The sequence below is a fragment of the Malaclemys terrapin genome, chromosome 7 (assembly GCF_027887155.1).
Source record: "Malaclemys terrapin pileata isolate rMalTer1 chromosome 7, rMalTer1.hap1, whole genome shotgun sequence".
Classification (NCBI taxonomy): domain Eukaryota; kingdom Metazoa; phylum Chordata; order Testudines; family Emydidae; genus Malaclemys; species Malaclemys terrapin.
The window spans coordinates 75,077,975-75,098,508 of NC_071511.1; the positions used below are offsets into that span (position 1 = coordinate 75,077,975).

The window sequence follows — 20,534 nt, forward strand, 5'->3', positions numbered from 1 at the left end:
CAACTTGGATTAATCTAACCTGAAGAAAATATTTCACTTATGTGTATTTAGACAGAAGGAACTCAGATTCACCTTGGTATAGGCAGGCAATCTAAAAAGAGAAGGGGAGTGCGCTGTGTGAGGCTTGATGTTTGCACTTTGATTTGATGTCCTGCACAACTGTTTCCAGAATGCACAATTTTCTTAGACAATCAAATAAAAAACAACCACCTGCCCACACTAAAAAACCACCAGGCCTGTAAGTGTGGTAATAAAAGTAAGCGGTATCACACTCCATCTGAGGTGCCATGTTATAAACAATGCTCATGAAACCTTCAGGGCCAAGATCTAGAAAAGAAAATGTCACTGCTCTTGGAGCCAAGAGCCATTTAAAACAAATTATCTGGGAGTGAAAATGTCTAGATTTCATATCTCATTGCTTAAAAATGAGATTCCTCTCTTCTCTGGTATTGTAGATAGAGGAAGTGAGCAAGCTAGCTCCGTTTGATCAACAGTGCTTGAAGAGCAAAACAAAACTATTAATTTCCTGGCATAGCTTGGGAATTTCACTACTAAGGATCATTCTCTATAGAGCGGTGTTGCTACTATGCTCTACTGTCCTAAATAATCTCAATCTAAGGATACGGCCTTTCCATCGACAGCCCTGAAGGGTGCTAGCCCCACCATATTCTCATTCCATATACAGATACTCCATTCCCCTGCATTTACTGTAATACAGGGCAACAGAAAAATAAACTATTTAAGCAATACTTTTAAAAAATAAATTTCCCAAGATTTCTTACCTTTAATGTACCTATCAGATTTTTTTTATGCATCCCCATTCCCACCTTTCTTTAAAGTCTTGAGGAAAAACCTGCTTTCCACTTCATATCCTCAGTACTAAGATTTTCTAAGCTAGCCTCACTCCAAACAAGCCATGGCTAGAAGAGGGCTATGTGGAGGTATAACCTCCAGCCGTTTCAATTAACACTGGTCACTTTGCTGGCTACTAGGTGCGAGGGGGGTTTCTCCTTTCCCTTTTGGTTCTTGGTTTGGTTGGAAACTCTTTGCCTTCTCTCACTGCTCAGAGATAGTTCCCACTTTTCTCCCCTAGGTCAGTATCTCTTTCCCCTCTCTCTTAAAGAAGGGCACTTGGCAATTACTTTGGCTGTGAGAATCACTTTTGAGGATATAGGATTTGCCACAGCATATCACATCAAGTCATGTATCCTAGGCATTGTTGATGCATCAGAGGAATACAGAGATCTTCTGCCATGTAGCTGGCCAGTGATGTGGTGTAGCTGGAAAGGTGTGGATTCCTTTATGAAGTGCCCATCCCAAAAATGTATAGTCATGAAGAGACCATAGTCACTTCCAGGAAAGAATGTGGAATGAAGACATTTGGGACTTTAAACAGATTTGAAGAAAAGGAAAGCAAGTTCAGTCCATCTGCATTGAAAGTAGAGTCATATAATAGCCTCCAGTTAAAAGTGATTGAGCATCAGCACCACACTTCACTGAAAGCCATTTTGACCACCCTCTTTCTATACCCTACTCTCTCTCTAGCCCAGCTATTAAAAGCCACAGCTTGATTAGGTTGGTGGGAGTACAGCTTGTGAAAGCAACTCTGAGTCCAAACAATACTTTTTGTGAATTTGGATAATACTGTTTGCAGGATCAGTGGAATGAAGGATGGTAGAAACCAAACATTACACTGTCCAAGAGCTCCTCCTTGCAACAACCTTTTATGTGCACCGCTACCTCGATATAACGCGACCCCATATAACACGAATTTGGATATAATGCGGTAAAGCAGTGCTCCTGGGGGGGGGGCCTGCACACTCCGATGGATCAAAGCAAGTTCGATATAACGTGGTTTCACCTATAATAACATGGTAAGATTTTTTTGGCTCCCGAGGACAGTGTTATATCAAGGTAGAGGTGTACTTAAACTCTTATGTCCTCCCTCAGTCTTCTCTTCTCCAGACTAAATAAACCCAATTTTTTCAATCTTCCCTCATAGGTCATGTTTAATTATTTTTGTTGCTCTTCTCTGGAGTTTGTCCAATTTGTGTGCTTCTTTCCTGAAATGTAGCACCCAGAATAAGGATACAATACTCCAGTTGAGGCCTAATCAGTGTGGAGTAGAGTGGAAGAATTACCTCTTATGTCTTGCTTACAACACTCCTGCTAATACAGCCCCGAATAAAGTTCACTTTTTTTGTAAGCATTACACTGTTGATTCATATTTAGCTTGTGATCCACTATGACTCCTAGATGCCTTTCCACAGTACTACTTCCTGGGCAGCCAGTTCCCATTTTGTATGTGTGAAGTTGATTGTTCCTTCCTAAGTGGAGTACTTTGCCCTTGTTCTTATTGAATGTCATTCTATTTACTTCAGACCATTTCTCCAGTTTGTCCAGTTCTTTTTGAATTTTAATCCTATCCTCCAAAGCACTTGCAACCCCCTTCCAGCTTGGTATCATCCACAAACTTTAGAAGTATACTCTCTACACCATTATCTAAATCACTGATGAACATATTGAACAGAACTGGACCCAAAAATGATCCCTGGGGGACCCCACTCGATATGCCCTTCCACCTTGACTGTGAACCATTGATAACTACTCTCTAGGAATGGTTTTCCAACCAGTTATGCACCCACCTTATATTAGTAGCTCCATCTATTTCCCTAGTTTGTTTGAGAAGGTCATGTGAGACAATATAAAAGCCTTACTAAAGTCAAGATATACCACATCTACCATTTTCCTCCATCCACAAGGTTTGTTACCCTGTCAAAGAAAGCTATTGGATTGGTTTGACACTATTTGTTCTTGACAAATCCATGCTGATTGTTACTTATCACTTTATTATCTTCTAGGTGTTTACAAATTGATTGCTTAATTATTTGCTCCATTATCATTCTGGATGTTAAGCTGACTTGTCTGTAATTTCCCGAGTTGTCCTTTTATTCCCCTTTTACATATTTATTTGCCCTTTTCCAGTCCACTGGAATCTCTCCCATCTTCCATGATTTTTCAAAGATAATCGCTAATGGCTCAGATACCGCATCAGTCGGCTCCTTGAGTATTCTTGGATGTATTTCATCAGGCCCTGGCAACTTGAAGACAATTAAATTTGTCTAAGTAACATTTAACTTATTCTTTCCCTGTTTTATCCTCAGACCATACCTCATTTTCACTGGCATCCACTATGTTAGACATCCAGTTGATACCAAATCCATAAGTGTCTGTAAATCTGCTTAGGTACCAGACTCTACTATAAAAAGTCTGCATTGATTTCACACTTTGTTCATCCTTTTTTTTTTTTTTTTTAAAAAGGGTCTAACAAGGCAGAAGGAGCCACCATCTCTCGCTGATGGCCAACATCAAGAGGCAACAGAACAAAAGGAAATGTAGTGAAAAAAATCATTCAGAGCAAGGGCATCTGTAAAAGGTAAAATGTTGTGAATATAGAAGCTGCTAGACTTTATTATTAATAAATACTCACTGCAACGTTAGCTCTTTCCTGTTCACAAACTGATCTGATTAACAGGAATACATTAATCTATGCAAACACATTTCAGCCTATATGGTACTCTGAAACTGTTTGCTCTGACTAGTCACAGTGAGAGACTGGTCATATGAGTCACATGATAGTGGGTCTTTTTTAGCTGTGAGTAGATGCATACTTTATTTTTTTTAAACAGCAGAACAAGTAGTAATAAAGTAATAGTGGTTTGAGAACATCACAGTTCTATTAAGAGTTTTCAAACAAATCTATTTTATACTAAAATATGTGAAGTTTTCAGGATTTTACAAATATTTTTAACATACAGTGACAGTTGCTTGAACTGTCAAACAAGGAACAAGATGGCTACATGAATAACAGCAGAGCAAACTCACATATATGAATACAAGACTCTTTGAATACTATGTGTGTTCAACAAATTGATAGTTTTCATTCAACACATCCAAGATACATGGAGAACACTAAATTGGGACACATACTGCCAATGTTCATGTTTCACAACCATTTTCTGAGGTTTTTGTAAAATTATTTTATTACTTATGAAACTAAGATGCATTTGTGTCCTTTATAACAAATTGGTTACATCGTTTTTGTAAGCCATTAGCATTGTTTCCATGTCTATTCAATCCTTTTTCTGCTAAGACTGCCAACAAAGATGCCAGCTGTGTTGGTGGGTTTGTGATATGGATACTCGTTGAAGCAGTCTGAGACCATCTACTCCTTTCACAGAAACCAAAATATTGTTACATTTCCACACTAGTGAAATATTTTTTTTAAAAGGTTAACATTTATTGTATTTTTCACTGCTATTAAAAAGTAGGGTAAAAAGTACTGCAGGTGGTTGGGGGGAAAAAATACATGTGCACAATAATGCCAAGAAAAAGAAAAGGAAACATTGCTTGTCCTGAATAAACTTGAGGCCCAATAAGATGACTACTATTCAAGAGATTTAAACCCTCAGCAAGAAACATGAGAATCCAGTAGAAGAGACTTTTTTTATTGGAAGGATTTCTCCCTTCCCTCAAAAGGCAAAGAATAATCCAGACTATTCTAAAAAGCACAAAACAAATCTCTGTGAAATCCATTCACATCCACTACAGCCAGGGCCGGCTCCAGGCACCAGCCCACCAAGCATGTGCTTGGGGCAGCACCTGGACGGGGGCGGCGCAGCGCTCCGGCCCGAGAGCGGGGCCGCGACTGGGCTCGCCACCCTCCCCCCGGCGCTCTGGCTGCCGGGGAGAGCAGAGCCCCGGCCGGGCTCTCCGCCCTCCCCCCGGCGCTCTGGCTGCTGGGGAGAGCGGAGCCACGGCAGGCTTGCTGCCTTCCCCCTGGCGCTCCAGCCACTCGGGGACAGCGGGGCCCAGGCCGGGCTCTCCGCCCTCCTCCTGGCGCTCTGGCTGCCGGGGAGAGCGGAGCCCCAGAGGGCTTGCCGCCCTCCGCTGCTGCGCTTCCCACCGGGGGGTGAGGGGGAGGCGGCGGGAGGCTTTTTTGCATCGGGCGGCAAAAAAGCCAGAGCCGGCCCTGACTACAGCAGCACAATGAAACCCTTAGTGGGCAGGGCTAGAAGTTGTACAGTTGCACATGTATAGTATAGGAGAAGACCAGGTGGGAATTCACTTGTACAGATACATAAACCCTCCTGGATCTATTCTATGAGGGCGTAGCATTAGTTTGGGAGCCCAAGGGGCTGTGGATGAAATAAAATTAGTCTTGTCAATTTATTGGCTTGAGGCCTGACCCAAAGCCCACTGACGTTAATGGAAATCCATTAATTTCAGTGGGCTGTGTATCAGACTTTTGGTCTGGCCCTTTATTAAGTTTGGCTGAGTCCCCTTCCTGCTTACTTTAGAGACGCCCCTCCACATTACATGGAGTGATGGAAATAACTCTATATGCCCCTCTACCTGATGTATTAAGATTTGGGGTGAAGAGAAATTAATTAAGACAGATGGACTGCAACCTTTTTCAGACTTCCTTAGGCTATTTTCATTATTAAACTTAACTCTCTCTTTTCCAGTCCACATTTAATATAATGTAACTTGTGAAAAGCAACTGACATCACATGAAAACTGAAAACATATTCTATACATTAGGAACTCTTAGTGCCTTTTCTTTTCATTTACTTATTTTATGCATTAACAGAAACATCTGCTTAAAAAACAGAAACTTCAGGGAATTTAGCCACACATCATCTATTAGAATCCCCTGCACTGCTTTCAAAACCTCAACCCAGGATCTGTGTCCCTTAGCAGTTAGTCTGCTCCTAGGGCTACCTGGCTCAGCTACGCAATGGCACAACAGAGCCTCTGTTATGTTCTCAGCACATAACACATTTACGATTTACACATCGTAGCCTTCCCAGCGATTGCTTCCTGTGATTTATACGAAGTATTCTCTCTAAAATGCCATACAAGGTAAGTAGCAGTTACTTTGCCTCCTATCATTACACAGCTTTAAATATTAACACAGGTATTAAGAAAGAGTTTTCTAATTAAATCTAATCACAATGTCAAAGAAGGTTACTGCATTATAGAACAAGGCTCTCAAAAATGAAATCTCTCTTATGCAGTGCAAGGAAGCAATGCCAGGAGGAATCAGGAGAGTGATTCTGCGCTCTCCAGGGGAAGGAAGCTTCTTCCCCATCTCTGAGGGAGATTTTCCTCCCTGCAATTGTACTGGCCCCCAGTCCTGTGCTCAGACCACACCTTTCTCAGATGAAGCTAGGCTCCATCCTCACAGAAAGAAGGATCAGGCCACTAGTAGCCACCACTGAACGGATCTGATGCAAATATCTGGTGGGATTTTTCACCTTGTTCTTCATCTGAAATCATAAGGGAATCATTTCCACAGCAGACATTCATGAGGTCAAAAAACAAAATAGTTTGACATCAGCCAGGGAATAAGCAAGAACAAAATCAATTATAAGCAGAATTGCTTTGGAACAGGACGCTTTTAAAAACTTCCTAGGGGGCTAAGGAAGCATTAGCATACCCATTTTCTAGTCAATGGGATAAATTCCACCCAGACTAGCACACTGTGCAACCCCACTGATTTCAGTAAAGTTGCACATGGTGTAAATCAGAGCAGAATTTTACCTCAATCTTATGTCCAAATCCTCACAGATTCTTGAAGAAAACCTAACAGGCAAAACTCTGATGTTTATCACTCCCTTGGTCTGCCACTTTCTCATAATAATTCTGCAGCTCATGCAAGTATTAACTTATCTCAACATACTTTTGAAGGGTAAGGCTCAGGTTGTAGCTGGCTGATTTGATCTTGTTCTGGGCCTCTAAGTGGGTCATGCCATCTGTGTTGACTCCATCAATGGCTACCACAAGGTCCCCCTGGTTCATGTGGGACTGGGCTGCTTTGCTGCCAGGGGTGATCTGTGAGGAAGAAAAGAAAAACAGACTTTATTCTTTGTGTGAAATGGTTTCAGAGAACAAGTCCAGTCCAGAGTTGTTATGGGAGGGGTTTAATTCCTCACTCTCCTTGATCCCTGCAAATAATGATACTAATGGAAGCTAGACACACAGGGTGAAATTCATATTCTTCAGAAGTCCAACCCAAGGTCTTTTTCACTTAAGCACTATTTTGGACTTAAGTGGTCCATAGAACTTGTGTTGGCCCCTCTAAACAGGGCTAAACGTCACCCTCAATTAACGGAGAGTAGATCTTCCAGCATTTTCTGTATATATTGAAAATTCCCATTTAACCCAAGATGGATGTTATTCAACAGGTTCAGATAACTGTCAGGTTATTTATAAAAAGTTGTCTAAAGCAATTAAAATATTTTTAACATCAGCCTGGATTTTGCCCAAGCAAACTTAATGGAACTACACTGGTTTACACCAGCTGAAGATCTAGTCCATTATAAATACACAGTTAGATTCAAAAGTATTTCTCACCACTGAAAGGCATGTTCTACCATCTCCCTTGCATAGAGAGAGTGTGCAGGAAGTTCACATATTGTGTAATAACCATCAGAATTGGATTTGTTTCTACATGTTGCTCGAAAGTGCATTTATTTTCACATCCGAAGTTGCCTTAAATTTTATGGTTATTTATTATCATTTATATTGCAGTTGGGAGTCCCTACAGACCCTAATCAGGATCGAGCACCGCTATGCCTGGTGCAGAACATATTAATTTTTTGTCACTCTTTCCCTTACCATTGAACTTTCCCAAAATCCACTTTATTGGTTTGAACTGGGATGGTGGAGCAGTTCCCTTTGGTTGAAGGTACACACCCACAACTGGTCAATTCCATCCATAGTTTAGGAACGCTCTTGGACTCCTCACAGACACTTAGCTCTCCTATAGCAGCATCTACAACTAAAGATTTCTACCAGGGCCAGCTCAAGGATTTTTGCCGCCCCAAGCGAAAACAGTTTTGGCCGCCCCCCCCCATTTTTTTCTTGCCTCAACTCTGCCCCTTCCCCAAATCCCCAGCCCTGCCTCCTCCCCCCAGGCTCTGAAGCCTAGGAGGGAGGGAGGGAGAGGGAGAAGCAGCGCATGCGCCGCGGCCACTCAGGGTCTCCCCCTCCCTCCCAGGCTCTCAAACCCTGGAGGGAGGGGGAGATCCCGAGCGGCCGCGGCGCGCGAATCAGCTGTTTTGTGTGCCGCGAGCGGCAGCAGCGGAGGTGAGTTAGGGCAGCCGGGGCACATTTTTAGGGGCGGCATGGCCCGTGCCAGAATGCCGCCCCTAAAAATGTGCCGCCCCAAGCACCAGCTTGTTTTGCTGGTGCCTAGAGCCGGCCCTGGATTTCTACCATCTTCAGTTGTATAGGAGACGCCATCTCATCATGGCAGAAAATATCCTGGCCTCAGTTACACACACCTTTGTACTTTCCATCTGGACTATAGCATTGTAATATCGCTAAGCATGAGACCATCAGCCCTTAGGAAACTCCAACTACTACAGAATGCGGCAGCACAATTCCTCAGCAACACAGGCTACCAACTGCACATCAAACCTGTCCTCTGCTCTCTACTCTGGCTTCCCATAGAATACTGAATCAAGTTCAAGGTCTTAGAGACAGCTGTTTAAAGGAAATTAAGTGCCGAAAGATGCAGACCAGTATACACAGTGGGATTTTCAAAAGCACCTAGGCGCCTGAATCCATTGATTTCAATGTCAGGTCACCAGGTGCTTTTGAAAATCTCAATAGGCACACTTCTTCATTTTTAGAAACTAAATGACTTTAAAAATCTGTCCCTTACTCCCTGTGTTCTAGGCAATCAATTATCTGGGCACAGCATATCTTTAAAAAATAAATCACCTAGAACTCCAGCATGAAGATTGTGGTTGACAACCTTACACCAGAGTAGGACATTTTTTAGCTCCTTAGCAGAGATATTCTTGTAATGCCATTAAGGCTAGCTGTGTGTACTCTGAATGAAAAAATAATAGCCAAAGATGTATTAAAGCTCTCTGCATGTGATTTAAAGGTTTCATTAATATACATCCATTCTCTCTTGTACTTTTCTGTTTTCATAGAATAGGGGGAAAAAGTTAAAGTCAATCTCTAGGAAAAAAGTTTTATGCTGCAATTTTTATGCATCATCCACTCCCTCTCAAGTAGGGACATACAAGAAACACAGGATCTAGTGTATTTCATATTACAATTTGTCATTCATTGAACAGCACCATTCTGTTAGTGTAAATGGATTAAACACTGTTTATTTCAATGGACTTGCACTCATTTAAACAAGCAGAGAATGTCTGACCCACTAATTAAATCAACTCCATCCACATGACAGGCATTTGTAATACTAAAGATTCCTGAGTGGGTTTGGGTTTGCATAGTGCTCTGTATAAACCTCTAATGACGACCATCACAGTCATCTGTGAGGCCACAAGCTATAGTAGAACCATATTTTAAAGGTAAGATTGATCTTTGGGGAAGGGGTCAAAGTTGTGGCCTGTCAGTCTTGACAGCATCCGTTTCATTTGAAAGTTAACTGTTTACAAAAGTGAAGGGATTAGTAGCCATGTCCTGCGCCAAGGTTAGTGAGGGCATGCTCTGTGCAAGATTTCTCCAAACAGCTCTGCAGTAGACTTTTGTGTTCCAATCTTGGGGCCCTGCACAGCTTCGCTAATGCACTCTTCACTTGGCCTTCAATATCCCAGTAATTCTAGCTCTTTGACTCTTCTGAGCAGAGTCTGCCAATCATGTTGCATTCTCCCAAGACACGAGGCATTGTTGCAGCAGAGGTAAAACAGCATGATGTTCAGAGACACTTACTTTTTCTAACCAGTTTGTCCCATCCATATATAATCACTGTTCTTTACATGGATGGAAGTCCATTTTAAGGGATTGCACAGCACTTCCAGAATCATTTTTCAGACACCCACTAAGCCTATAAATATAAAAATTTAATCCAAACTAATGTATTAGATCTGTAACTCAGAACTAGCATAACCAAAAAAAAAAAAAAGTTACCTACCTTTCATAACGGTTGTTCTTCTAAATGTGTCGCTCATGTCCATTCTATTCTAGGTGTTCATGAGCCCACATTCACTGCCGTTGGAGATTTTTGCCTTACCGGTACCCGTAGGATCGGCGGTGGTGCCCTCTTGAGTGCTGCGCTCATGCATCAGTATATCAGGCGCCACCAGCCTACGCCCTCTCAGTTCCTTCCTGCCGGCATCTCCGACAGAGGGGCAGGAGTGCGGGTAATGGAATGGACATGAGCAACACATCTCAAAGAACAACTGTTACAAAAGGTAAGTAACTGTTTTTTCGTCTTGGAGTGCTTGCTCATATTGATTCCATTCTAGGTGACTCACAAGCAGTATCCCTGGAGGCAGGCTCAAAGGTCAGGGCCAAGTGGCTTGCGACACTGCTCCACCACAGCCAGCATCGTCTCGGGCTTCCTGGGTAAGATCATAACGAGACGTAAACGTGTGGACGGACGACCAGGTAGTGGCCTGACAGATCTCTTGGATCGGTACCTGTGCCAGGAAGGCTGCCGATGACGCCTATGCCCTAGTCTAGTGGGAAGTCATGCTCACTGTTGGAGGCACCTTTGCCAGCTCATAGCAGTAACGGATGCAGGCCATGATCCAATCTTCTGAGCAGACACTCGGCGACTTTTCATCCTGTCCGCCACCACAATGAACAATTTCGTTGACTTGAAAAATGGCTTAATCCTGCCAATGTAGAAGGAAAGCGACCTCCTAAAGTCCAGGGTGTGCAATATGTGTTCCTCTTCCGATTTATGAGGCTTTGGAAAGAAGACCGGTAAGTATATGTCTTGACCGGTATAAAACTGTGAAACTACCTTGAGGAGGAACGCTGAATGTGGCTGCAGCTGGACCTTGCCCTTGCAGAACACCGTATAGGCAGCTCTGAAGTAAGCGCCCAAATCTCAGAGACTCTATTGGTGGCCATTATTGTGACCAGGAAAGAAACTTTCCAGGACAGGAGGAGAAGGGAGCAGGAAGCTAGAGGCTTGAAGGGAGGACCCATGAGCCATGACACCAAAAGGTTCAGGTCCCAGGGAGGGACGGGATCCCTGATGTGTGGGTAGAGACACTCCAGACCTTTCAAAAACTGGACCGTTGTCATGAGCGAAGACCGACCTACCCTGGAGCGGAGGGTGGAAGGCCAAAATAGTGGCCAAGTGGACTTTGATCAATGACAAGAACAACCCTTGAAGCTTGAGGTGAAGAAGATAGTCCAGGATCGCCTGCAGAGAAGCCTGCTTGGCCCAAATACGCCGGTCTAAGATCCAGCATGTGAACCTCTTCCACTTGGCCAGGTAGGTCACTCTGGTGGAGGGCTTTCTGCTACCCAGCAAGACCTGTTGGACATGGGCCAAGCATTCCCGTTCTTCTGCATTCAGCCATGCAGTAGCCATGTTGTCAAGTGCAATGCCACCAAGTTCATGTGTAGAAGACTGCCGTGGTTCTGGGACAGCAGATCCGGCCAGAGATATAGCTGCAGGGTATCTCTAGCACCCAATAGTCTGAGGTGACCTGTGACCAGGCTGAATGGTAGGGATGATGATAGTCGACTAAAGAACAAGGTGGATCCGGGGAGCTGACTGGGGCATCGCTCTTGAGCGCATCTTCAAAATGAGCACTTCTGGCCCCTGGGATGCTTTGCCAGGCCGGGCTGTGCAGGTGAGTGGGAGGAGAAAAAGCCAAGCTTTAGTCGTTGCTGTACTATCCAGGGATGAAAGTAACATAGAAGACTTACCGGCACAGGGAACACCACCAACGCGACCACCCTAACTGCCGAGTCGGCCGTGTTCCACACCATTTGAAGAGAGCACCTTGCTGCTGCAGTACCCGCCTCTACCAGGGTGCCAAACTCCTGGGCCAAGTCCTAGGGTAGGTACTCCTTGAACTTACAGAGGAAGTCCCATAAGTTAAAATAGTATCTGCCCAAGAGAGCCTGGTGGTTCGCCACCCGGAACTGAAGGCTGACTGTTGAATAAATTTTTCTCCCCTGGTACTCCTTAAAATTGTCCAGGGGGCTGGCACTCGAGGGCCCTGTCACCGCCTTGTCCAGGGATGAGGACGACAACTGTACCGCCAGGGGAGGCCCCGGGGCATCATCTCCCATAGGGGAAGGGAGTTTCAGGGTGGGCACCTGCTCCTATACCCCGACCTCCGAGTGAGCGTTGCACACCAAGCCTGGTACCGGCAACTGTTGCTCCAAGGTGGCAGCTGATGAATGGTGCGAAGGAGGCATCGGCATCACAAGTGTGCCCAATGCACTCCAATAGGGCCACTGCGCTGGCCATGTTGCCAAAGCGGCATCGCAAAGGTAGACACAGCCTTAGGTGCCCAATCATGCCGTGATGCCTCGGTGAGGGGCTGAACTTCCTCTCCAGGCCAGAGAAATCCCCTTCCAGTGACCACAGTGGGGCCGTCAATGCCTGCATTTGTCAGCTGACCGGCGCTTTGAATGGGACTGGTACCAGGGCCAGGGGGATCGGTACCGCGACAGAGATCATTCCCACAGTGCGGGGGATGGGGATCTGCTCTGAGAAGATGACCAGCAGGCGGGTGAATGGAGCCAGCGATACAGTGACTGGCGCCTCCCCCTAGGTAATCCGCCTCAAGAGGGTGGAGACCACGATCGCAGTGCCAGTGATCTTGGGTGAGCTGCAGAGGACATGGGCTGTGAAGCTGGAGATCTGCAGCACGGAGTCAGAGAGCGCTGCCTCATCTCTGGGGATCGACGATGCTCAAGTGCCCTCAGGCGGGTCCTGACAGCTGGCTTACCCTCGTAGGGAGCCTTTGCCGCTTCCTGAGGCATACATAGTACTGTCAGCGCTGGTAGAGGCCTCTGTTCTCTAGGCGCCAGGAGAGCCTGGGAAGGAGTCAGCCCCGCCACAAGTCTGGGTCCCCTACCACTCTTGGGAGTCGATGGCAGATCCCTTGGGAGGGGATCCTTAGAGGTTCCAGTTGAGGAAGCACATCCATTTGACTTTGGTGTGGGTGGGTGGCCCGAATTGGGTCCTTTGCCCAATACCCCCTGGCCTTTCTTGCCCGGTGCTGAGGAGCCATGCTTCTTGGCCTTCTTTTGGGCATTGGTGATGGAGAGCAGTGCTGGGTGGATCACGGTGCTGGGGGCATGCTACGTACCGAGGCAGAGGTACTAGTGGTAGAATCCGTCTGGGAAGGCTTAGAAGCTGGGCGAAGAGCAGCCTCCATGAGGAGGGCCCTCAGACGGATGTCGCACTCTTTCTAGGTCCTGGGACGAAAGTTTTTGCAAATGTGACACTTGTCCTTCACTTGTGACTCCCCCAAGCACTTCAGGCAGATGCTATGGGGGTCACTAACAGTCATAGGACTGTTGCAGTCTGAGCAGGGCTTAAGCCCCAGAAACTGACTAACACTAACTACTATAAACAAACTATTTACAAGGCCCTAAGGCTTGAAGTCAGAAGAGATGAAAACCGCTAGCTAGAAGGAACTGAGAGAGCATAGGGCCAGCAGCGCCTGATATACTGACGCATAAGCGTGGCACTCAAGAGGGCGCCACAGCCAACCCTACAGATACCGCTAAGGCAAAAATCTCAGATGGCCGTGAATGTGGGCGCGCTCACACCTAGAATGGAATCAACATGAACAAGCACTCAAAGAAATACCGATTACAAACAAAAGACAACTGGACTAGCAACTTTGCTATGAAAACTGTTCAGCTCAGTGGAGCTGAAATGTATGAGATCCTAAAGGTCAGGGTTTCTAACTTAAGTAAAAGACTTATCTTGAAGTAAAAACCTAGTCACTATAATTAGAAGCTAAGTGGCTTCCCTGATAGACTTCCAAGTGAACCAACAATCTGCAACTAGGGCCAGCATTGAGAACATTTAGTAATCACCGTGGGGCAAAGTTCCAGCATACTGATGGAGATAAAGTGGAGCCAGGACTGAAGTGTCAAGGTACATTTGGGACTATGCTGTTCCTATTTTTAAAAATCCAGCAAAAAGAAATGGAAAGCATGGCCTCTCTCTACTGATGTCTTCTCTTGTTCTGAAAATTCAGTTCTTGTCTCCTGTTAATTCATTAAATTAAAAAACAAAGGGGAAAAAAAAACCAGGAAGACAAAAAGCCAGAAGTCTTAAGTACTATTTTTCCAGATTAAAAAAAAATTTAAAAAGTTTCCTGATTTTTTAAAATGAGTTCACCTAGACTAGAGACCTGAATGAAAACTCGCAGCTTCTCCAGACTCCACTGGTGTTTCAGATCTGAACTTAGATCCCAATGCTGCAAATGAACCCTTTCTTTACAATGGGGCTTAATTATAACTAAGGCTAAGATTTAGTCAGGGATATTTTTGGTAAGTTATGAACAGGTCAATTAAAATTCACAACCTGTGACCTGTCTGACTTTTACCAAAAATACCCCTGACTAAATCTCTACTTCTGGAGCCCTCCTGCTCCAGTGTTGGGGGTTGATTTCCCCCCACCTGCTGCTCCCGGCGACCACTCTCCAGACAGCCTCTGGGTGCCCCTGAGGCCACTGCAGCAGCCACTCCGGGACTGCTGCTCTCGGGCAGTCCCCAGGGCACCCCCAGAACCACAATTCAGGTGCTCCCCGGAGCCAGCCACACCAGCCGCTGTTCTGGCAGTCCCCGGAGCCAGCTGCTCAGGGCCGCCCAAGAAGCGGCCGGTGCGGCTAGCCCTGTGGCAGCCCCTGAGACCGCTGCTCAGACGTTCCCTGGGGCCACCCCCAGGACTGTTGCTTGGGTGGTCCCCGGGACCACCCATATGGGCTGCCCAAGCAACGGCTGGTAAAGCTTGCTCCGGACCCCAGGACCTCTGCTCAGCCATTCCCTGGGCCACCTGCTCAAGTGGTCCATGGGACCATCTGCACCAGCCGCTGCTCAGGCTGTCCCTGGAGCCAGCTGCTGGAGCCCTGCTAAGCAGTGGCTGCTGCGGCTGGCCCTGTGGACCGCCGGAGCAGCTGGTCCCGGGTCGCTCCAGCAGCAGCCCTGAAGTCAGCCGTACCAGCTGCTGCAGAAGTCATGGAGGTCACAGAAAGTCACGGAATCCGCGACTTCCATAACCTCCGTGAAAGAATCGCAGCCTTAATTATAACTCTGGTTCTTAAAGTGCCAGGCTTTGAGTCCACCTACTGGTTCCCCCTGACCAACCAAATCTAGTTTAAGGATCTTGTCCTGACCCTTGAAACTCTGCAAAATTTGACTCAGCAAAATCTCTGCTCTTGTTTCTTATTTTATCTCATTTTGCCTCTTCATGCCACAAATAATGCCAACCTCACCTTTCCCTTAATTTCCTTCTCCCATTAGTCTGTGTCCTCTTCCCTGCCTCTCTCACTAAGCCTAGAACAATGTCCCTTATCCCAGTGTGCCAGTCCAACTGCATCCAATTAAAACTTTCTTGACAACCTTTGTCAATATAACACCATCACCACAGCCATCTATATTAGTCAAAATGTTCTAAATTATCACAATTCTATGGCTCTTCCAGTGTATTCTGGTCCAGGCTGTCTTAAATTGAGAGTGCCTCAGGAAGGAAGTTAATTTTTGTTTGTATAGTCATTTGTATAAATGTCCTCATTTAGGCCCTTGTCCTGCAACGGACTCTGCTCAGGTAGACCCCCTACATCCATGCAGTGCCCCACTGAAGTCACTGGAGCTCCACATAGACACAGGGGATCCACCCATGCAGAGTCCATTGCAAGATTATAATATTCATCTTCTTTACAAGCCCTCCAATTTTTTTTTGGACAGTACAATGGATTTGTGTTAATTTATCATTTCTATTAAAGTTTGGAGGCTACCAATGAGAGACTAACCCCAAACAAACTTTAAAGTTTGGATCCAAATCTAGGTCCACACCTCTATAAAAGGTAAATAAGACCCAAATTCAGTGTTCTGGTTTGGCCTGATCTCTACCTCTCATTTGTCAATAAAAGTAGATTTTGAATGGACCAATACAATCTTGCTTAGGTCATAGGCACATTAATGCCATCTATGACTAGAATATTTTGACCTTAATCAAAATATTATTGGGCAAGGTCCATAGAGTGATACCTCAGAAAACCTTTGCAATAGCCTGTGATGGGGTGGGCGTACCCCGCACTGGACAAGAGAGGGTTAACCCCACATTATGGGCAGTGGAAGTCCTGCCCCTTAGACCCTACTGGGCATGCGCCAACTGCTGCCTCAGTATAAAAGGGAGCAGCCCAGCTCATTCTAGGCTGGGGTGGGCAAACTTTATGGCCCAAGGTGTCTGGGTATGGAAATTGTATGACGGGCCATGAATGCTCACGTAATTGGGGTTGGGGTATGGGGGTGGAGGACTCTGGGGTGGGGCTGGGGATGAGGGGTTTGGGGTGCAGGAGGGTGCTCCGGGCTGGAACCGAGGGATTTGGAGGGCAGAAGGGGGATCAGGGCTGGGGCAGGGGGTTGAGGTATGGGGGGGGGGTGAGAAGTGCAGGCTCTGGGTGGCGTTTACCTAAAGCAGCTCGCGAAAGCAGCGGCATATCCCCCCTCCAGCTCCTACATGGAAGAGTGGCCAGGTGGCTCTGCGCACTGCACTGTCCTGTGCGCAGACGCCGCCCCAGCTGCTGGGTGTAGCATTTGGGGCGGGGGCAGCGTGCAGAGCCCCATGGCTGCCCTATACATAGGAGCTGGAGGGGGGACATGCTGCTGCTTCTGGGAGCTGCGCAGAGCCACAACATTCGCGGAGCAGGGCAAGCCCCCAACCCTGCTCCTCGGCTGGAATGCCGGAGTGAGGCAAGCCCCAGACCCCGCTCTCCAGCAGAAGCTCGAGAGCTGGATTAAAACGTCTGACAGGCTGGATGTGGCCCGCAGGCCGTACTTTGCCCACCCCTGTTCTAGGCTGACCACTGAGGGGAGAAGACACTTGGTGGAGGCTCCAGGCCAGGAGCTGCTATAGTCACAGACTACAGAAACCAGAGATCCCAAGGACCAGACCGGTGAACTCCTACCTCCAGCGGACCGCAGGGAGCCAGACTCCCAGGGAGTTACCCCCACCAGGGAACCCAGAGGCCCAGACACTGTATGGACTGCTACCTCAGGAAATGCGGTAGGGAGTGGCCCAGGGAGGTGGAGGGAGTGGTATCTACCACCAAGCAAGGTCAGCGTGTTGCGGTAGGATTCCCCGTTGACTGTGTGACAACTACTCCTGTTGCCAACAGGGCCCTGGGCTGGGACCTGGTGGAGAGGGAGGGCCTGGGTCCCCCACCGCAGTTGCCACCCACCCGTAGGTGGTAGGCCATTTCCCTGACTCTGGCCACCAGGCCGCGCTGCCCTGACTCCAAGGGCAGCTGCACAGACTCTGGCCGTCAGGCCACGTCACCCTGACTCCAAGGGCAGCCACATAGACCCTGGCTGCTAGGCCGTGCAGTTTCTGTACTCGAGGGCTGCCATATTGACTCCGGCCTCTCCTGCTCTCAGCCTAAGGACAGTCCAATAGACTGTAACCGCATTGGTGTCACTACACTGACCCACTCTTAAGGAGGACGGGGTGTGCATACCGTGCAACATAGCCTTTAGGTGACCCTGGATTATAGCACAGCTTTGGGCTGCTAACTATTGCAAGAGTCTTTATTTAGGGCTGCAGTGAGCTGTTTGCCAGAGATTCAAGTTGTGACTACAAGCTCTTGTAGCCTGGTATAGAAAATCCAAGTCAGGGGACAGGTAGAAGCAGTGTGTGACTCATTCACAGCAAAAGCTAATCTTAAAAAAATGTTTCTTTAGCTTCCCAGTTTGAAGTATAGATACAGTTTTTAAACACCTTATGCCTCTCATCTCCTTTTCTGGGGAAGTTGGTATCAGTGGAGGAACAGCTTTCCTTGCAAAAACGTGACCTGTTCCCAGCTCCCACAAGTTCCCTGGAGGAAAACTTTTACTTCCAAGATCATCAGCTTAAAGCAATTGGGCAGGCTGAGGGAACATGATATTGCTTTCAATGCACTAAAGAGAATTTTGCTGCTACTCTGTAGTGACGAGAATTATGTACTGGATTAGCAAGTAAAACAATGGGTCAGTTGTGCCTTGAAAACACAGGGATGCATTGGGTGCAGTGTGTACAGACTGCACCCCAGCAGGAGCTCTGGGAGGCAGTGTACAGCTGCTACACTATGGGAGTGCAACGTGTGCTCCAATCTAAATCCAGCCAGCTCTGCTCCAAAGGGACCAGTCATCTTGCACAGGAGATTAATGTTACAATATTAATGAGAATGCCCATATAAGCAGCTAGTCAGATACATACACCCTTCCCAAGGAATCCTCAAGGAATTTCCAATCCAAAAGACAGAAAATTACACACAGGATTTAGGATGTTATTGGGGTAGCCTGCAGAGATGAGCAGTTCTAACTCCAGGATGACAGCTGTGCCTGGCCCGGTGCTGGGCCAATAGGATGAAAGGATTTTTTCAGACTCCTCCACTTGTGCGGAGGCGGAGGCCAAGCACTAACTGGCACTATGTTGGACAAAGCTTTATGAAGCAAAGAAGTATTAGAATTATAGATGAGCTGAGGTACCTGTGAATAAGAAATCTAATAGATACAATTCCTGGGATTAAAAAAAAAAGAAAAGGATCCTATCTATAGTCAGAAATACTATGAAATTGGGATTGCAGCAAAGGTCTTGGAAATATGATTTAAGTAATTTGATGCCAGAAACCATTATGGTTTCTGTTATAAGAAAATGAATGGAAGGATAGATACTGAGGACAGCTAGAAAATAAAATACATCTGCTCTATGAAAAACTGAGCATTTTAGTTTCTTTTGATTTAATTTCTGCATGGCAACACAGAAGAAAATTGTGCGACTATGCCTTTTTAGAGTGGCTTTCAGAAGAGACATTCTTTGCATACACTAAGCCTCACAACACTTGGCGGAGGTAGGTAAACATTATCCCCATTTCATAGGTGGGAAACTGAGCTGCTGAAAGTGTGACACACTAAGGTCACACAGCATGTCAGTGCAAGAGCCAGGAATAGAAGCAGTCCCATGTGACTCCAAGTTTTCTGCTCGAGATTGCAGACAGCACTTCTTCCTTCTACAGCTTAGGCAAGGGTCCACAGATGAAGGAGAGGAAGCAGCTTTATCTCCTAAACAAGTTACATTTCCTCTCCTTCCCACCACTCTTCCCCTCCACAATGAAGCTGGTAGCTTTAATATCCCCAAAGTGGCAATCAGTAGTTTAAAGGAGAGATCTCTGGATCAGCGGGGTCAGTGAAGGAGAGAAAGAGGAAAACTTCTGGAGTAAACTGTCAGGCTGAAATTCATCACTTTCCCCTATGCACCAATAACAAATCCCAAAGGATTTCCTTTCTGCAGTCACTGTTCTGCCTTTGCTGGATAAATGGTTTCAATATTTTCAATTTATTTGCCAGTTTTGTTTTTAAAAAAAAACAAAAAAAACCCCAAAAACCACAGAAGTCTGGCTTTTGAAGACAACAAAACCTTCCTTCAACAAACAGTAAAGGGATCAGCAAAATACTCTATTGGACCTCACATAGCTACTTCCTATAATAAAGTTTAAACAGAGTTGAGCTAAAAGGTATCAGAGGTGCTTTGAAGTGATCTCTTAGAGGTGGTACTCTGGGCAGTTGTCACTGTATGGACTGGAGTATAAATTCTTCTCTCCAGGGTGCTCTGTGGATCTCTCTTCTGCATGTTCAGTACACAGAATTCCTGTTAATCAGTGTGGAGTATGCAATTGATAGCCAGAGCATGGTTGAGGGATCCTCGTGGGGTGGGAGAATGGAAAAGAGAATTTGGCCTTTTGAATTTAGCATGGCATAACTACTGGTAACCTCTCCTCTCCCGATCCCTCTCAAAGAATAAATAATAGTGGCAGACAGATTAGTTCAATGTGCTCTCCTCTGGTATAAAACAGGTTAACTGTTTTCTTTACTGGTATGCGCTATAGAATATCTTGCAGAGATGAAGTCCTGTTTAAGTTAAAGTGGAGAACTGAATAGTGCACCTTTCTCCACCTGTTGTGTTGTGATTACTTTGTTCTTTAAACATTGTCATCTATAGGCTCTTGATGCAATCACGGATTTTAATAATTTTAAGGCAAGAGAAATTTGGTACCTTAATCAAGGAAATGATCCAGCAAACAATGAGTAATTCTTTTGAATTCGATCAGACTACTCACATGCATAAAGTTAAGCATATTTATATATACTTGCAGGATTAAGGCTGCCAAATTCCTTCAGTTTTCCTTTTTTAATTTGGATTCATTTTAAGATAGTTTTTAATTCCCTCCTTCTTATGAGGTAGGACGTTGCTGTGTTTACTCATCGATTTTGAAGACATCCCTATAGATTATCACAGCTTTGTGTGTTTTTGAATTGTTTTCTGTGCAGTTTTTTTGCCCTGCCCTACCTCCTAACTCAGAAAAAAAATTATCTTGCTTCCCACTATAAGCACAAGCAATAAACTAAGGATGGTATGTCTTTTTACTATTGGTTACTGTGCTAAGACAATTTTAATTACTTTCTTTTTAAACCACCCTTTCTAATATATTTCACAGGAAATAACTAAGACCTCT

General features: G+C 45.7%; 1 protein-coding gene across 17 annotated transcripts in view; it reads right to left on the reverse strand.

The window, feature by feature from the left end:
• Positions 1-20,534, reverse strand: part of LDB3 (LIM domain binding 3) — a 199,067-nt gene that overhangs the window by 130,343 nt on the left and 48,190 nt on the right. For all 17 annotated transcript variants that reach the window (XM_054034562.1, XM_054034563.1, XM_054034577.1 and 14 more), the window contains one exon: positions 6,746-6,897. In XM_054034562.1, the coding sequence (XP_053890537.1) occupies positions 6,746-6,897 (152 nt within the window). The remainder of the gene's footprint in view (positions 1-6,745; positions 6,898-20,534) is intronic.